The sequence below is a fragment of the Halichoerus grypus genome, chromosome 6 (assembly GCF_964656455.1).
Source record: "Halichoerus grypus chromosome 6, mHalGry1.hap1.1, whole genome shotgun sequence".
NCBI lineage: Eukaryota > Metazoa > Chordata > Mammalia > Carnivora > Phocidae > Halichoerus > Halichoerus grypus.
Window position 1 is genome coordinate 178,340,438 of NC_135717.1, and position 15,001 is coordinate 178,355,438.

Genomic DNA, 15,001 nt, shown 5'->3' on the forward strand with positions numbered 1-15,001 from the left:
TGACCCTTGGCTTAATATAGAAGGGTTATTTATTTGAAAACAATTTGGATTTTTCCAGATATTCTGTTGTTGATTTCTTGTTCAACTCCCTTGTCAGAGACCTTTCTTTGATTGATTTTGTTTCTTTCACATTCATTGAAGTTTGCTTTTTATTGTCCTGAGAACAATGGATCTTGATGAATGTTTTGTGTCCATCTGTAAATGATATGTATTCTATTTTTGTTGGCTGAACAGTTCAATAAATGTCAATTAGGTTGTGTGATAATAGTGTTTTTAAAGCTTCTGTTAGCTCTACTGATGTTCTGTCTGCTTGTTCAGTTAGATGTGTTGAAATCTCTATGATTGTGACCCCATCTTGTCTCCCTTTAGCTCTTCTGGTGTGTGCATGTCCGGTGACTTGGCCCATTGTCACTTTACGCAGTGTCCCTGTTGTCCCTGGCACGTCATCCCAGGCTCCCTCTAATGTGAATGCGGCCACTGCAGCTTTCTTTTGATTAGTATCAGCATGGTGCACCTTTTCCATCCTTTGGCTTCTAACCTGTTTGTGTCTTTATGTTTAAAGTTTATTTCTTGTGGGCGATAGTCTCGCCTTTTTATCCAATCTGACAATCCCTGCCTTTTAAAAAAGTAGGTTTAATTGTGTGTCTAGGGAAACTCCCGTTTCTCCTTTACTCTTACTCTCCAGTCACAGAATACGTCACTTCTGGTCACCAAATATATGGGTGCTTTCCCCCCCATGACCAGTTCTCCAACCCACGTGGGGCATCCTCCAACTGAACTCACTTCTCACACCATCTGTCCAGAGTTAGTGTCACATCCCACCAGGAAAGGCTCAGTCCCACGAGACTGCCCCCCACTCAGGAGCAACCCCCAGGTGGGGCAGGTCCCCGGGTTACCCACAGCCTCTGTCCAACATGGCTCCAAATGGGGTTCCCAGGAGCCCCTTCTGGAATCTTCTGATCTGCTAGAGCAGCTCACAGAACTCAGGGGAGTGCTGACCCCCAGTCCTCCGTTTATCACTTAGCAAAGGGTGTGATGAAGGATACAGATGAAGCTGGATCCACAGCTTCTATCCTGTCTCTGTCCACAGCCGGGTGGAGACATGCAGGGTGGGTCCTGGGAGGGTCCCAAGCACAGGAGCTTCTGTCCTCGTGGAGTTGGGGTGCGTCACCCTCCCGGCATGTGGACGTGCTCACCAACCTACAGCTTCCCTGAACCCCACACAAGTTTGGGATTTTTATGGAAGTTTTATCACATAGGTGTGATCAGGTGTTCACTGCATCCCCAGCCCCGTTCCCCCTCTCTGGAGAATGGGGAGCAGGGGTGAAAATCCCAGCTTGGGATCATAGCTCGGTCTCTCTGGTGACCAGTCCCCGCCCAGGAGCCCACCCAGAGTCGCCTCATCAGAACAGAAGACACTCCAGGCTCCCAGGAGGTTAACAGGGTTTCAGGAGCTCCATGCCAGGACCCGGGGGCAGAGACCAACACGCGTGTTTCTCATATTATCCACACTGGGATTAATTGACATTCAGTAAATAGCACATGTTTAAAGTACACAGTTTGATAAATAAATATCTACACACACACACATTTATATCCAGGTAAACAGCTGCTGTCAACGCTGTGTACAAACCTTGGTGTGGACATAAACCATATATGTATGTCTGCATACAGCTCATTTTCAAGAGGTACAAAGGCATTTATCCTTTGTTGAAAAGGATAGTCTTTTCAGCAAATGGTGTTAGAACAGTTAGATATTCATATGCAAAACAATGAATTTAAGTATTTCAAAGATCTAAATATATAACATAAAGTGGTAAAACTTCTAGAAGAGAAAACACAGGAGAAAATCTCTATGATTTGGGTTAGGCAAAGATTTCTTAGCATAACCCCAAAAGTATAATCCATAAAAAACAAATTGGTAAATTGGACTTCATTAAAATTAAAAGCTTATGCTTTTCAAAATACACTGCTAAGAGAAAGACAAGCTTAAGACTGGGGGAAAATACTTGCAAATCACATATGTGATAGAGGACTTGTTTCCAGATATGTGGAGAGCTCTCAGAACTCAGTATTAAGAACTGCCCAGGGGCGCCTGGGTGGCTCAGTCGTTAAGCGTCTGCCTTCGGCTCAGGTCATGATCCCAGGGTCCTGGGATCGAGCCCCACATGGGGCTCCCTGCTCCGCGGGAAGCCTGCTTCTCCCTTTCCCACTCCCCCTGCTTGTGTTCCTGCTCTCACTCTCTCTCTCTCTGTGTCAAATAAATAAATAAAATCTTAGGGGAAAAAAAAAAAAAAAGAACTGCCCAGCCAAGCAGGAGCACAGGCAAATATTTCACAAAGAGCTGCGAACGGCAGATAGGCACCTAAGATGCTCAGCATCGTCAGGCTGTCAGGAACACACCTTCAGTGTTTGCACATCTTAATACTTTTTCCCTTTCTTTTTTTTTCTTTTTTCTTTTTTCTTTTTTTAAAGATTTTATTTATTTATTTGACAGAGAGAGACACAGCGAGAGAGGGAACACAAGCAGTGGGAGAGGGAGAAGCAGGCCTCCCGCGGAGCAGGGAGCCCGACGCGGGGCTCGATCCCAGGACCCTGGGATCACGACCTGAGCCGAAGGCAGACGCTTAACGACTGAGCCACCCAGGCGCCCCACTTTTTCCCTTTCTTACTGTTACTTTTTAATACTAGCCATCCTAGTGGGGATGAAGTGATCTCTCTTTGTACTTCTGGTTCACACTTCTATAATGATTAATGACGTCAAGCTTTTTCCATGTGCTTTTTGGTCATTTGTGTATCTGTTCCAGGCCTTTGTCCATCTGTGAGTTGGGTAGTTGTTCAGTTGTAGAACTGTTTATCCTGGATATTAACCCCTTATCAGATACATGATTTGCAAATATTTTCTCTCATTCTACATCTTGTCTTTTCACCCAATAGTGTCATTTGATGCATAAGTTTTAAATTTTTCAGTTTTTTTCCTTGTTTCCTCGTTTTATTTCTGCTGCTATGTCTTCATAATTATTGATCTTTTCTCTTGTGTTTAAACTGCTGTCAACCCCATCCAGTATATTTTTGGTTTCAAATACTGTATTTACATCTCTAGAAATTTCATTCAGATCTTTTTTTTTTTTAAGATCTTATTTATTTATTTGACAGAGAGACAGCGAGAGAGGGAACACAAGCAGGGGGAGTGGGAGAGGGAGAAGCAGACTCCCCGCTAAGCAGGGAGCCCGATGTGGGGCTCAATCCCAGAACCCAGGATCATGACCAGAGCCGAAGGCAGACTGAGCCACCCAGGCGCCCCTAGGTTTTTTTATAGTTTGTCCTGCTTATCATGTTTATCATTTCATTTACCTCCTCAAATTACACCATTGTGTTCGTAATGCCTGTTTTAATGTTCTTGTCTCCTAATGTTATTGTCTGTGGCCTAGCTGGGTCTATGTCTATTAATGGTCTCCTCCTGGTTCGGGGTCACGTTTTCCTGCTTTTTTGTGTGTCTGGTAATTTATGTTTGATGTCAGCCATCTCGAATTTCACTTTATTGGGTGCAGGGTGTTGTTACTTCCTGTAAGTACGGTTGAGACTTGTTTTGGGATGTGATTAAATTAGTTTCAGTTTCCCCCTCTTGGGGCTTGTGCTGAGGCTTTGTGAGGGTGGTTCCTGAGCTGCCTTTATTCTCTGCCTCCTGCTGAGTTTGTGCCCTTCTGAAGATTCTCCTTGCTGTTTCCTCTTGGGAACACAAGCCAACCCGGCCCTCCAAGCCCTGGTAATTCTTCCATCAGCTTTTTCCTTAAACTTACCTGATCCATCAGCCACAGACAGTAAGGGAACCCTGTACAGATCTCTTGGGCTCCGTGGAGCTGCTTCTTCTCCAGTACTCTGTCCTGCAGATTCTGATTCTAGCCACACCTGCCCAGTGGGGGCACCAGGTCTGTGTACGTTCCTGCTCCCAGGACGGTAGCCCGTGCTCGAGGTGAGCCTGTCGGCCGCAGGGCCCACCTCACTCATTTTCCGTGTCCTGGATCACTGCCCCATGCTTCCTGTTCTTTTGTCTGGGGTCTGGAAAACATTGTTCCATATGTTTTATCTGGGATACTAGTTGTCTGATGTGAGAAGGTGAGCCCACCCCCATCACTCCATCATGGCCAGAAGCAGAAGTCAGTGTAAGTCCTCCAACTGTGCTTTTTTAAAAAATCTGTGTAACTATAAAATATGTGTCAATCGACTTTGTGTGTTACATTTATTATATACTGTATTTTTACAATAAAGTGAGCTAGAGAAAAGAAAATGTTATCAAGAAAACCCTAAGGAAGAGAAAATACACTTACAGTGGTGCCCTGTAGTTAGCGGTGGGGGGAAAATTCTGTGTATAAGTAGACTCGTGTAGTTCACACCCGTGTTGTTCAAGATCTGCTGCATTTTCCAGTCAACAGTAGTTAAGTTTTGGGGGAGTCAGCAGTTACATGTAGATTTTCAAGTACATGGGGGTCAGCACCCTAACTTGCTTGTGTTGTTCAAGGGTAAACTGTAATTTTATTTATTCCTGGTTCTTTGTATTTCCGTACAGATTTTCAGCTCTGCTTATCAGCTATGGCAAAAAGAGCATTTGGGGATTTTGATTAGAATTGCATTGAATTTATAGATCAATTCAATTCAGGAAGTACTGATATCTTACCAACAATATTGGATTTTCCAAATCAAGAACTCCCATCTCTTTAGCAGTGTTTCCGTTTTCAGTGTACGGGTCTTGGGACATATTTTTTAAAGGTATCTCTATTTTATATTTTATATTTTATATTTTATGTTAAATATGGAATTTTAAAAAATTTCGTTTTTCGATTATTGTATATACAAAAATAATTGCTTTTTTATTTTTATTTTTTAATATTTTATTTATTTGGGAGAGAGAGCAGAGGGGGCAAGGGAGAGGGAGAAGCAGGCTCCCCACTGAGCAGGGAGCCCAACGTGGGGCTCGATCCCAGGACCCCAAGATAATGACCTGAGCCAAAGACACTTAACTGACTGAGCCACCCAGGTGCCTCAGTTGCTTTTTTAAATTAATCTTGTATCTTGTGATTTTTCTAAATTCACTTATTATTTTTAGTAGTTTTTGTAGATTCCTTATGATTTTACCCCACACATCCAACATGAGTGAAGACAGTCTCACGTCTGTGTTTTCAGTTTATGTGTGTCCTGCGTCTTGTGTCGGACCCCCTGCTTCTTGCTCCCACTCCAGCATGCAGCTGCCTGGAAGTGACGGGACAGAGTTTTGATCTTAGGAGGACGGTCTTCAGTCTTTGTAATGAAGCATGAGTGATACCGCCTGTAGGCTGTTCTTATGTGTCCTTTATCAGGTTAACAAAGTTTTCTTTTGCTGAGAATTTTTATCATGAATGGGTGTTAAATTATATCACATGTTTTTCCTGCACTGTTGAAATGATTGTATGGTTTTTATTCTCTTACTGTGGTGAATTACATTGACTTATTTTCAGATGTTAGATGAACTGTGCAGTCTTGGATTAGCCCTGTTTGGTCCTGGTGTATTATAGTTTTTATTACTGAATCTGATTTGCTAATGTTTTAAAAGGAATCTTTTATTTTTATGAGGGTCATTGGCTATAATTTTTAAATCTTTTTCATTATGGAAAATTCAAGCTTACCCACAAGTAGAGAGAACCGTAAACTGCACCCAGTGATGCCGCCATGTGCCTGTTCTGTGACCATCCACACCCGGACGGTCCCGCTGCACCTGTGCCTTCTGCCCGCCCCCCACCCCAAACTGGATTATTTTGAAGCAAAACCCAAACAGCATATCATTTCATCTGTAGATACCTGAACACAAAACTTAATCATAATACCATTTCACCCTCCAAATAAATACTTTGTTAGTAGATTCAGACATGCACTTAGTGTTCACATTTCTCCAACTGTCTTTATAATTTTTTAAATTTATTTTTGTATTTGGATCCTGACAAGTGACTGCTTGTGAGCACTCTCCCCCACCCTCTTTGTTCTGCAGTTTCATTAGTGCATCTGTTTGGATCCAAACTCAGGTCATCCCCTCACTTTGTCTGCAGTACTTTATGCTTCTGTGTATATTCACATCTGCCCTTAGTTCTGGGGACTCTGTCGGGAGCCCTCTGACACCGCCCTCCCTCCACCTGGTTCCCCGAGCCACCAGCCCTGCGCTCTGTGTCTCCATCTGCTTCTGCTTCCCTGCTGCCGCCTTTGTTTGCATCCATCTTCAGTTTATTGTTTGTTTCTTCAGCTGGTTTGAATCACCTGTTTCCCTTATTTTGATTTTAATTCTAAATTTATATAATTTCTTTTTATTGAGATGTCATTCACACATCATAAAATAAACCTTTTTGAAATATACTCATATAAGGTCACAACTGTCTAATTCCAGAATTTTTAATCACTCCAAAGGAAAGGAAGCCCCCAGCCCATCAGCGGTCATTCCTGTCATGCCCCCCAGCCCCTGGGCTCCCCTCACTGCTCTGTCTCTGGGGTCCGCCTCTCTGTGAACACTGCAGGTGAACTCAGTCCCACAGCGTGCTATCTTTGTGTTTGGCTTCTCTTAGCTCGGTGACGTCGAGGTTCGTGTCGTGGCGAGCACAGTCTTGCTGTTGTAGGGATGCGTGACATTTTTTAATCCACTCATGGATTATATCTGGGTTGTTTCCACTCTCTGTCTGATGCCATTCACGTACAGGTTTTTGAGTGAGCACACATTTTCATTTCTCCTTGGTATCTATGTGGGATTGCTGGGTCATATGGGGACTTCGTGTACGTTTGGGAAGCTGCCAGAGTGGTTTTTTGAAGGGGCCCCAGAGTCTTACACCCCCACCGGCAGTGCACGGGGCACCGTTTTTCCACATCCTTGTCAACACTTGCTATTGTCCATCTTTTCGAGTCTAGCCATCCTGGTGAGTGTCTCATTGTGGTTTTGATTTGTATATACTTACAGTTTTATTTTTTAAAAAGTCTTTTCCAAATCCGGCTTCTCATTTTTATAGTGTCTTATTTTTTGCTCATTTTTCTTTGTTTTCTATATTTTATTTTTTTAACAACTTTTTTTTTTTTTTTTAAGATTTTATTTATTTATTTGAGAGAGAGAGAATGAAAGACAGAGAGCATGAGAGGGAGGAGGGTCAGAGGGAGAAGCAGACTCCCTGCCGAGCAGGGAGCCCGACGCGGGACTCGATCCCGGGACTCCAGGATCATGACCTGAGCCGAAGGCAGTCGCTTAACCAACTGAGCCACCCAGGCGCCCTATATTTTATTTTTTTAAAAAATTATACACGTAATTGTACTTATGAACTATGTAATCACACATTCTGTTTTAGAAATACAGTTACGCATAATTACTCTGTGCTCTGTGTTGATGCCAGTGAGTCTTTGTTGTTCTAAATCTGGTGCCCCTCCTGGTTCTCACTCCTGGTGGCCTGCTTCCTTTATGCTTGCTGATACTTTATTTAGAAGCTAATTTTTTATTCTGAGTATTTGGCCGAACTTTGTGGAATTTGTGATCTGGGATGCTTTCTGGAAAACCTGCATTTGCTCCTGGCGGGAGCTAGCTGTTTTGTAAAGTGCACACACTTTTTTAGGGTGACCGCACGTCCTGCTTTGCCCAGCAGGCTCCAGGTGAGCCTGTCATCTCAGCATTATTGTCAGTCTTGCTTCCCTTTGCTCTCAGAAGCGTGCTGCTTTGGAACACATTCTGGGCTGGCCTCGCCGCTGTGGCTCCTGGCACTGGGTGACGGCTCACCTGGTTGGTGTGGCCGCTGTGGGTGCTGCCGTGGTCAGCCTCGGTTTGCATAGCAGGGCACGGCGCAGCCGCCGTGCAGCCAGGTGGCAGTGGGAGCTGCCACGCGAGAGGGTGCGTCCAGGGGAGGAGGTGCGGCTGGGCACGGGGCAGGGGCACAGGCAGGGCGCGTGGGGCCGGCTGGGGCGGGGTAGAGACGCAGCGGTTCTCACCACTCCCATCCTGCCAACCCCAGTGCCCCCGGCGTGGGCCATCCCCGTGGCCACAGAGGGCCTGGCGGAAGGGCAGGCATCTCTGCAGGGAGCAGCTTAGACCCAAGGCAGAGGGTCCCTCGCTGTGGGGCCGGCAGCCCCAGGCAGCCTATGGCCCGGCCACGGATGAGCTAGAGCCCCTCGGGGCTGCAGCCGCTGCGCCCGTAGATGCAGCGTTCCTCACCGCGTGTTTGGGCCCCGGCCCCGCTGGCTGGCCCCACTTCTGGCCTCAGGTGGTCATTTCCGGGCACCCAGCGCCCCTCAGCAGCCTCGTCCGGGCTGTGCTGGCCCCGGGTGGGCAGGACGGGCATGAGGCGGCCGAGGATGCCTGTCTGCACCGATGCTGGCGGCCCAGCCTGAGTCTGGAGCCGGCCTCCTGGGCTGCTGGGGCTGAGGCCGGCCTCCTGGGGCAGGCAGTGACCCGGTCCGTCCCATCCCCTCCGCGGGCACTTGAACGTGCATGCAGAGCCCGTCTAGACCCCAGCCCAGCAGGCCCCATCTACCCCACGGGGCAGGCGAATGGGCACTGCCCTCGGCCGGGCACAACCTCCCGGCCAGACAGGGCCCCAGCGCCCTGGGCAGCTCAGCTTTGGCTAAGTCGTGGTGAGGGACCTGGTCCTCCCTGACCCGTGGCCTCTGTGGCCATTCTGTATGGCGCACAACCCCTCTCCTCCCACAGATCCTTTGCTTCTCCTTTTCTTGATTTCTCCCCCTTGTTGGTTTTTATCTGGGGGCTGGCTGAGCCAGAGGGTCAGGAATCTGCCTTTCGTCCTCCCACTTGGCATTCTGGTTTTGGTTTATGATTAGTTTTAAGTTTTTCTGTGCTGATTGTATTTCTAGTAAACCCCTGGTTGGTGTAGGAAAAAAAACATAAGCTTATTGTAGGTTTTCTAGAACCTACTGTCGTATATAAGCACACTCTTCCTGGTATCTCTGCTGCTGGGCCAGGAACGGCCTCTTGTTGCTGCCCTATTAGCTTTCCCATGAGCTGCTCCCTCCACCCGGGCGGCCTCCTGTCGTCCCTCCCGTGTCCACTCCATCCCTGTGTGCTGCCCCCGCCTCCTGCTCACGCACCTGCCTTCGCGGCGCTGCGGACCGACCCCGCGCGTTGGCTGCCGTGTCCTGGTTCCCAGCGCCGTGGTGCCCGGGGAGTGGACAGACGGGACCTGGCCTGACGCGGCTCGGCTCTCACGGACTCCCTCTTAGGTGCTGGGAGTTGCTCTTTTCTTTGTGGCGTTCAGTGTTCGGTCTGTGAATTGATTATCTCACAGGTCGGCTGGGTTTCATCCCCACTTGATGTATATGTTCTTACAGCAGTGTGAGGAGAGCTGCTCTGGGGGCTCTGTACCCCATGGGGCCCAGCCAGCCTGCTTCCCCAATCCTTTATGGATAGGCCCTTGGCACTTAAACTCGTGTCCTTATTTTTTGCTTATTTTGTAGTTTTAGTTAGGGTATTTTCCTTGTATAAGTGGATTGTGAAACGTCAAGGAACAAGTGTTTTCGATTTTGACTTACCGTTATGGGACTTTTCCTGTGCTGTTGAGGCTGATGTACCCACGTCGGGATAGATTTGAAACGTACGATTTAGGTCAGTCAGTGCTAACCTCGATTCCGTCTTCTTTTATAGATGATGCAGAAGGGTCATCCTGCTATCAAGATGACGGCGGTCCGGTTTCCAGGACAAGGCTCTGGTCTCCGCTGCGTCAGTTCGTGTCTGCGCCCAGAAGCGGGCCGTGGCGGGGCTCCTGGCAGGTGGTGCTCCACACCCTGAGATGAGGTGGCATGCTGTCCACATGCCCTCTTCTTCAGTCAGGTTGATGATCAGCCACAGTCACACGCAGCTTGAAAGATGGAATTATTTTTTAAAAGCTGAAGATAACGTACATTTGGGGGCACAAATGAGCCTTTGGATCAGGTTTTTACCCACCTGAGAACATGACGGAGCAGCCAGAGTAGTTATGGTCAGTCATGGAGAATAACCAGGAAACTCATCCCAAAAGGGATGGTGAATTTGTTTCTGATAAATTAAATTTTAAAATAGAAGAGGAAGATGTTGTTCAAATCCCTAATCACAGTTTGGAAGGAGTGGAGTTTAAGGGCGAGCAGGACAGGCACCGGGCGGAGGGGGGTGGGGAGCGGGCGGAGGCCGGGGAGGCGGGCCGGGGCTGCGAGCCCCCCGGGAAGCGCCTCCCTGGCGGCCAGGAGGAGGAGTACGGGTCTCTGTTCTCCCAGTACAGCAGCACGCTGTACGACGTGGCCATGGAGGCCGTGACCCAGAGCCTCCTGTCGGGCCGCGGCGTGAGCTCCAGGAAGAAGTCTCCGGCCTGGAAGCATTTCTTCATCTCGCCCCGCGACAGCACCAAAGCCATCTGCACGTACTGCATGAAGGAGTTCAGCCGCGGGAAGAACGAGAAGGACCTGAGCACCAGCTGCCTCATGAGGCACGTGCGGAGGGCGCACCCCACGGTGCTCATCCAGGAGAACGGCGGCGTGCCGGCCCTGCCCTCCCTCTCGCCCCCCCCACTGAGGCTGCCACCCCCGCCCGCCGACTCCGGGGACTCGGCTGCCGTGCTCTCACCCCTCAAGCTTGCCCCTAAGCTGGCGTCCAAGGTCCCGTCCCCCGATGACGTGACGGAGGAGTCGGTGTCTGTGGTGTCCTCTGAAGAAGTCCCCTCCGACGCGTCGGCCTCTGACAAGTACGGCAGGGAGGAGGCCCTGGGGGGGCCGCCTCCCCTCCCCGCCCTGCCCGGTGAGGAGAGTGCGGAGAACGGGGCGGAGAAGAACCCCCCGCTCCCGAAGGGCACGTCCGGGTCCCGGCGGCGGTCGGCCGTGTGGAAGCACTTCTACCTGTCGCCCCTGGATAACTCCAAGGCCGTGTGCATCCACTGCATGAACGAGTTCAGCCGAGGGAAGAACGGGAAGGACCTGGGCACCAGCTGCCTCATCAGGCACATGTGGCGGGCGCACCGCTCCATCGTGCTGCAGGAGAACGGCGGGGGCACAGGCATCCCGCCCCCCTACGCCGCGCCCCCCACGCTGCTGCCCGCCCTGCCGCCTCCCGACGGGGACCCGAGCTCCGTGTCGTCCTCCCCCGGGAAGCTGGTCCAGGAGTCCCCCTCGGCGCCCTCCTCCCCTGAGCGGCTGGCCGAGGACCTGCAGGTGCGTTTGGCCGCCGGCGACGGCCTGCCGGAAGACGCGTCGGCACTGTCCTCCGACGACGTGGGCGAGGCCTCGCTGGCCGCCTCCCCCGAGAAGCCGCAGGCCGGCGGCTTGGGCCCCAGCGTGCTGGAATGCGGGGCTGTGCTCCCGCAGAGTAAGAAGGTCATGAAGAGGCTGAAGTCGGAGGTGTGGCAGCATTTCTCGTCGGCGCCCGCGGACAGCCTCAAGGCGGTGTGCAGACACTGCGCCTGTGTCGTCAGCCGGGGCCGGCGGGGCGACGTGGGCACCAGCTGTCTGATGCGGCATCTGTGCAGGCGCCACCCGGAGGTCGTGGGCGGCCAGAAGGGCTCTCCGGGCGCCGGCCTGGCAAGCTCTCCGTACGCCACCTTGGCTTCTGCGGAAAGTTCCTCCTCCAGATTGACTGACTTGCCAGCCACGGTCACGAAAAACAATCAGGTTCTATTCCCCGTTAACAGCAAGAAGACCTCCAAGCTGTGGAACCACTTCTCCATCTGCTCCGCGGACCCCACGAAGGTCGTGTGCCTGCACTGCGGCCGCACGATAAGCAGGGGCAAGAAGCCCACCAACCTGGGCACCAGCTGCCTGCTGCGCCATTTACAGCGGTTTCACAGCGGCGTGCTCAAGACCGACGTGCCCAGGGCGGCGCGGGCCCCCTCGCCCAGCCTCCGGGGGCCCCTGAGCGCACAGCTGTCGGGAGCTTCCTCCTTCGACGACACCAACGAGAAGTTTTACGATTCTCATCCAGTTGCCAAAAAAATCACGAGTCTCATCGCAGAAATGATTGCACTTGACCTCCAGCCATATTCTTTTGTAGACAATGTTGGCTTTAACAGGCTGCTCGAATACTTGAAACCTCAGTACTCTCTGCCCTCGCCTTCCTACTTCTCGAGGACAGCCATCCCAGGTATGTACAATAATGTGAAACAGATAGTCCTGTCGCACCTGAAGGAGGCGGAGAGCGGCGTGATCCACTTCACGTCCGGGATATGGATGAGCAACCAGACCCGCGAGTACCTGACGCTCACCGCCCACTGGGTCACCTTCGCGTCGTCGGCCCGGCCGTACTGTGAGGACCACCACTGCTCAGCCCTGCTGGACGTGTCTCAGGTTGACTGCGACTACAGCGGCAGCAGCATCCGGAAGCAGCTGGAGTGCTGGTGGGAGGCCTGGGTGACGTCCACCGGCCTCCAGATCGGGATCACCGTCACCGACAACCCGAGCATCGGGAAGACGCTGAGCGAGGGGGAGCGCGCCAGCGTGCAGTGCTTCAGCCACACGGTCAACCTCGTGGTCAGCGAGGCCATCAAGAGCCAGCGGATGGTCCAGAACCTCCTCAGCATCGCACGGAAGATATGTGAGCGGGTGCACCGGTCGCCCAGGGCGAAGGAAAAGCTGGCAGAGCTGCAGAAGGAGTACCAGCTTCCACAGCACCACCTCATCCAGGACGTCCCGTCCAAGTGGAACACGTCCTTCCACATGCTCGAGCGGCTCATTGAACAGAAACGGGCCATTAACGAGATGTCCATCGAGTGCAACTTCAGAGAGCTCATCAGCTGCGACCAGTGGGAAGTCATGCAGTCCGTGTGCCACGCGCTGAAGCCCTTTGATGCCGCCAGCCGGGAGATGAGCACCCACGTGTCCACGCTCAGCCAGGTCATCCCCATGATCCACATCCTCAACCGGAAGATCGAGATGCTCTTTGAGGAGACGATGGGCATCGACACCATGCTGAAGTCCTTGAAGGAAGCCATGGTGAGCCGGCTGGCCGCCACCCTGCACGACCCGAGGTACATCTTCGCCACGTTGCTGGACCCTCGCTACAAGGCCTCCCTGTTCTCGGAGGAGGAGGCGGAGCAGTACAAGCAGGATCTAATCAGGGAACTGGAAGTGCTGAATTCTACCTCAGAGGACGCGCCTGTCTCCAACGGCTGTGACGCGGGCTCCCCCTCGCGAGGCGCGGTCGGGGAGGAGAACCTGTGGTCCCTCATGGCCAAGATGACGAAGAAGGGCCCCAGGGAGAAGACAAAGGTGCCCGAGGACATGGTGCTGGCGTACCTGGAGGAGGAGGTGCTCGAGCACACCTGTGACCCCCTCACCTACTGGAACCTGAAGAAGTCGGCCTGGCCGGGCCTGTCCGCGCTGGCCGTCAGGTTCCTGGGCTGCCCCCCAAGTATCGTCCCTTCCGAAAGGCTGTTCAACACACCGACGGAGAACGGTAGCTTCGGCCAGTCCAGGCTCATGATGGAACATTTTGAAAAGCTCATCTTTTTGAAAGTGAATCTTCCCTTGATATACTTTCAGTATTGAAACTCGCAACGGAGCCACCGGACAAAAACTGTTGTTGCTCATCAGGCACCAGCTGTCTGTCCCGGGGCGGTGGTGCGCCCCGGGCGGGGCCGTGTGGGATGAGGCGGGCACGAGCCTCCCCGTCCAGCGTCACTGTAATGTCTACGTGTGCCTTACTCCCAGTCCTGCAGGCCGGGCGTCGCCGCGGGCTTCCCACGGGCCCGCGAGGAAAGGCCTGTCTTGCCGATGATGAAATACGATGATTAGGATTTCATTCATAACTGTAAAGTTTTTTTAAAGTGGGGGGTTAGTAATTTGTTTTACTAGAACGTCAGAGGAGATGTAAACAATTTTATTCTGTAGGCTTTTTATTCAATTATGTAAAAACCACAAATCAGGTACTGTATTTTAGTTAAAAATTGCTTTAATTCAACAGAACAGCTTTTGTGGCTGTTTAATGAAATCTGTAAATAGGAGGTGGAGTTCAAGCCATCCTGGCTGAGCAGTTTTTAACTGCAGGCTCTAAAGTATGTCAAGTACAGAGAATATTCTGGAACATAACTGTTTACTGCAACAGAGGTGTGGCATTTGAAGAGGAAACTAAACGTAGACGTGTCCTGGAATGTCGGTTCTGTAGTGATTTGGTAAAGGGAGCGTTCCCGGTCTGTGCTTCTGCATTCAGGTTTTATTTGGTCGACCTCGATCATGAGCCCCGGACACCTGCTGTCGAGCCCGCGCTAGGGGCCTGTCCACAGCACTCCTGCCGTGGACGCCCCGAGCCTCGGACCTGCTGTCTCGACACCAGGAAGCTATCTTCTGAAATTTGTGCACTGACCCCATGACCCCAATTTGATCAAATTATGTATAAAATCGTTTTTAGAAGAGATGGCTCATTAACAAGGAGGAGATCGTTCTATTGCAGTTGTAAGAATAGCCTTAGGTGTCTAGATTTTTTTTTTATATATAAAATAGGGAAGATTCAGCCATCACTGGGGTGTTTTAGAATCCCAAGGACAGCAGAATGAAGCGTCAATTGTCATTCTTTTAACGATGATCTGTCTTCAGAATTTTTGCTTCAACATCTAGAAAAGGGTTCATTTTCTTATTTCAAACCAATTAAATATTCTGGATGAAACAAGTCACTCATTTGCCTGTGACCTTTTAGAAAAGTTGTTTTGTTAAAAAAAAAAAATACCTATTATTAATCTGGATTTGCATTGACTATGTTTTAGTGTATTTATAAATGGTGAACTCAGTTTCTGAAATTAAACTTTTTATTTGCAATTTTCTACTGCTGGAGGACACTGGCTTTTTATTCTGAGGATGACAGGAGGGTCCTACTCCGGGGAGCCACGCTCACGCAGCCTTCGGAGTTGGAATTTTCGTCGTGGCCCCGACAGGGCGGGGGGGCTGGGTGGTGGAGATGTGACTCACGGCAGCGACAGCGTTGCTGGTAGCGGGGACGCCACGCGAGACCTCCGGGGCTCGGGTTCACAGTCCGCGCTGCTTCGCACCG

The 15,001-nt window shown here is 50.8% G+C and overlaps 1 protein-coding gene across 1 annotated transcript in view; it reads left to right on the forward strand.

Moving 5' to 3' along the window:
* ZBED4 (zinc finger BED-type containing 4) overlaps nucleotides 1–14,774 on the forward strand; it is a 34,869-nt gene extending 20,095 nt beyond the window's left edge. Inside the window, exon 2 of the mRNA XM_078076769.1 lies at nucleotides 9,647–14,774. Within this exon, the coding sequence (XP_077932895.1) occupies nucleotides 9,988–13,506 (3,519 nt within the window). The 5' untranslated portion in view covers nucleotides 9,647–9,987 and the 3' untranslated portion in view covers nucleotides 13,507–14,774. The remainder of the gene's footprint in view (nucleotides 1–9,646) is intronic.
* Nucleotides 14,775–15,001: the final 227 nt, after the last annotated feature.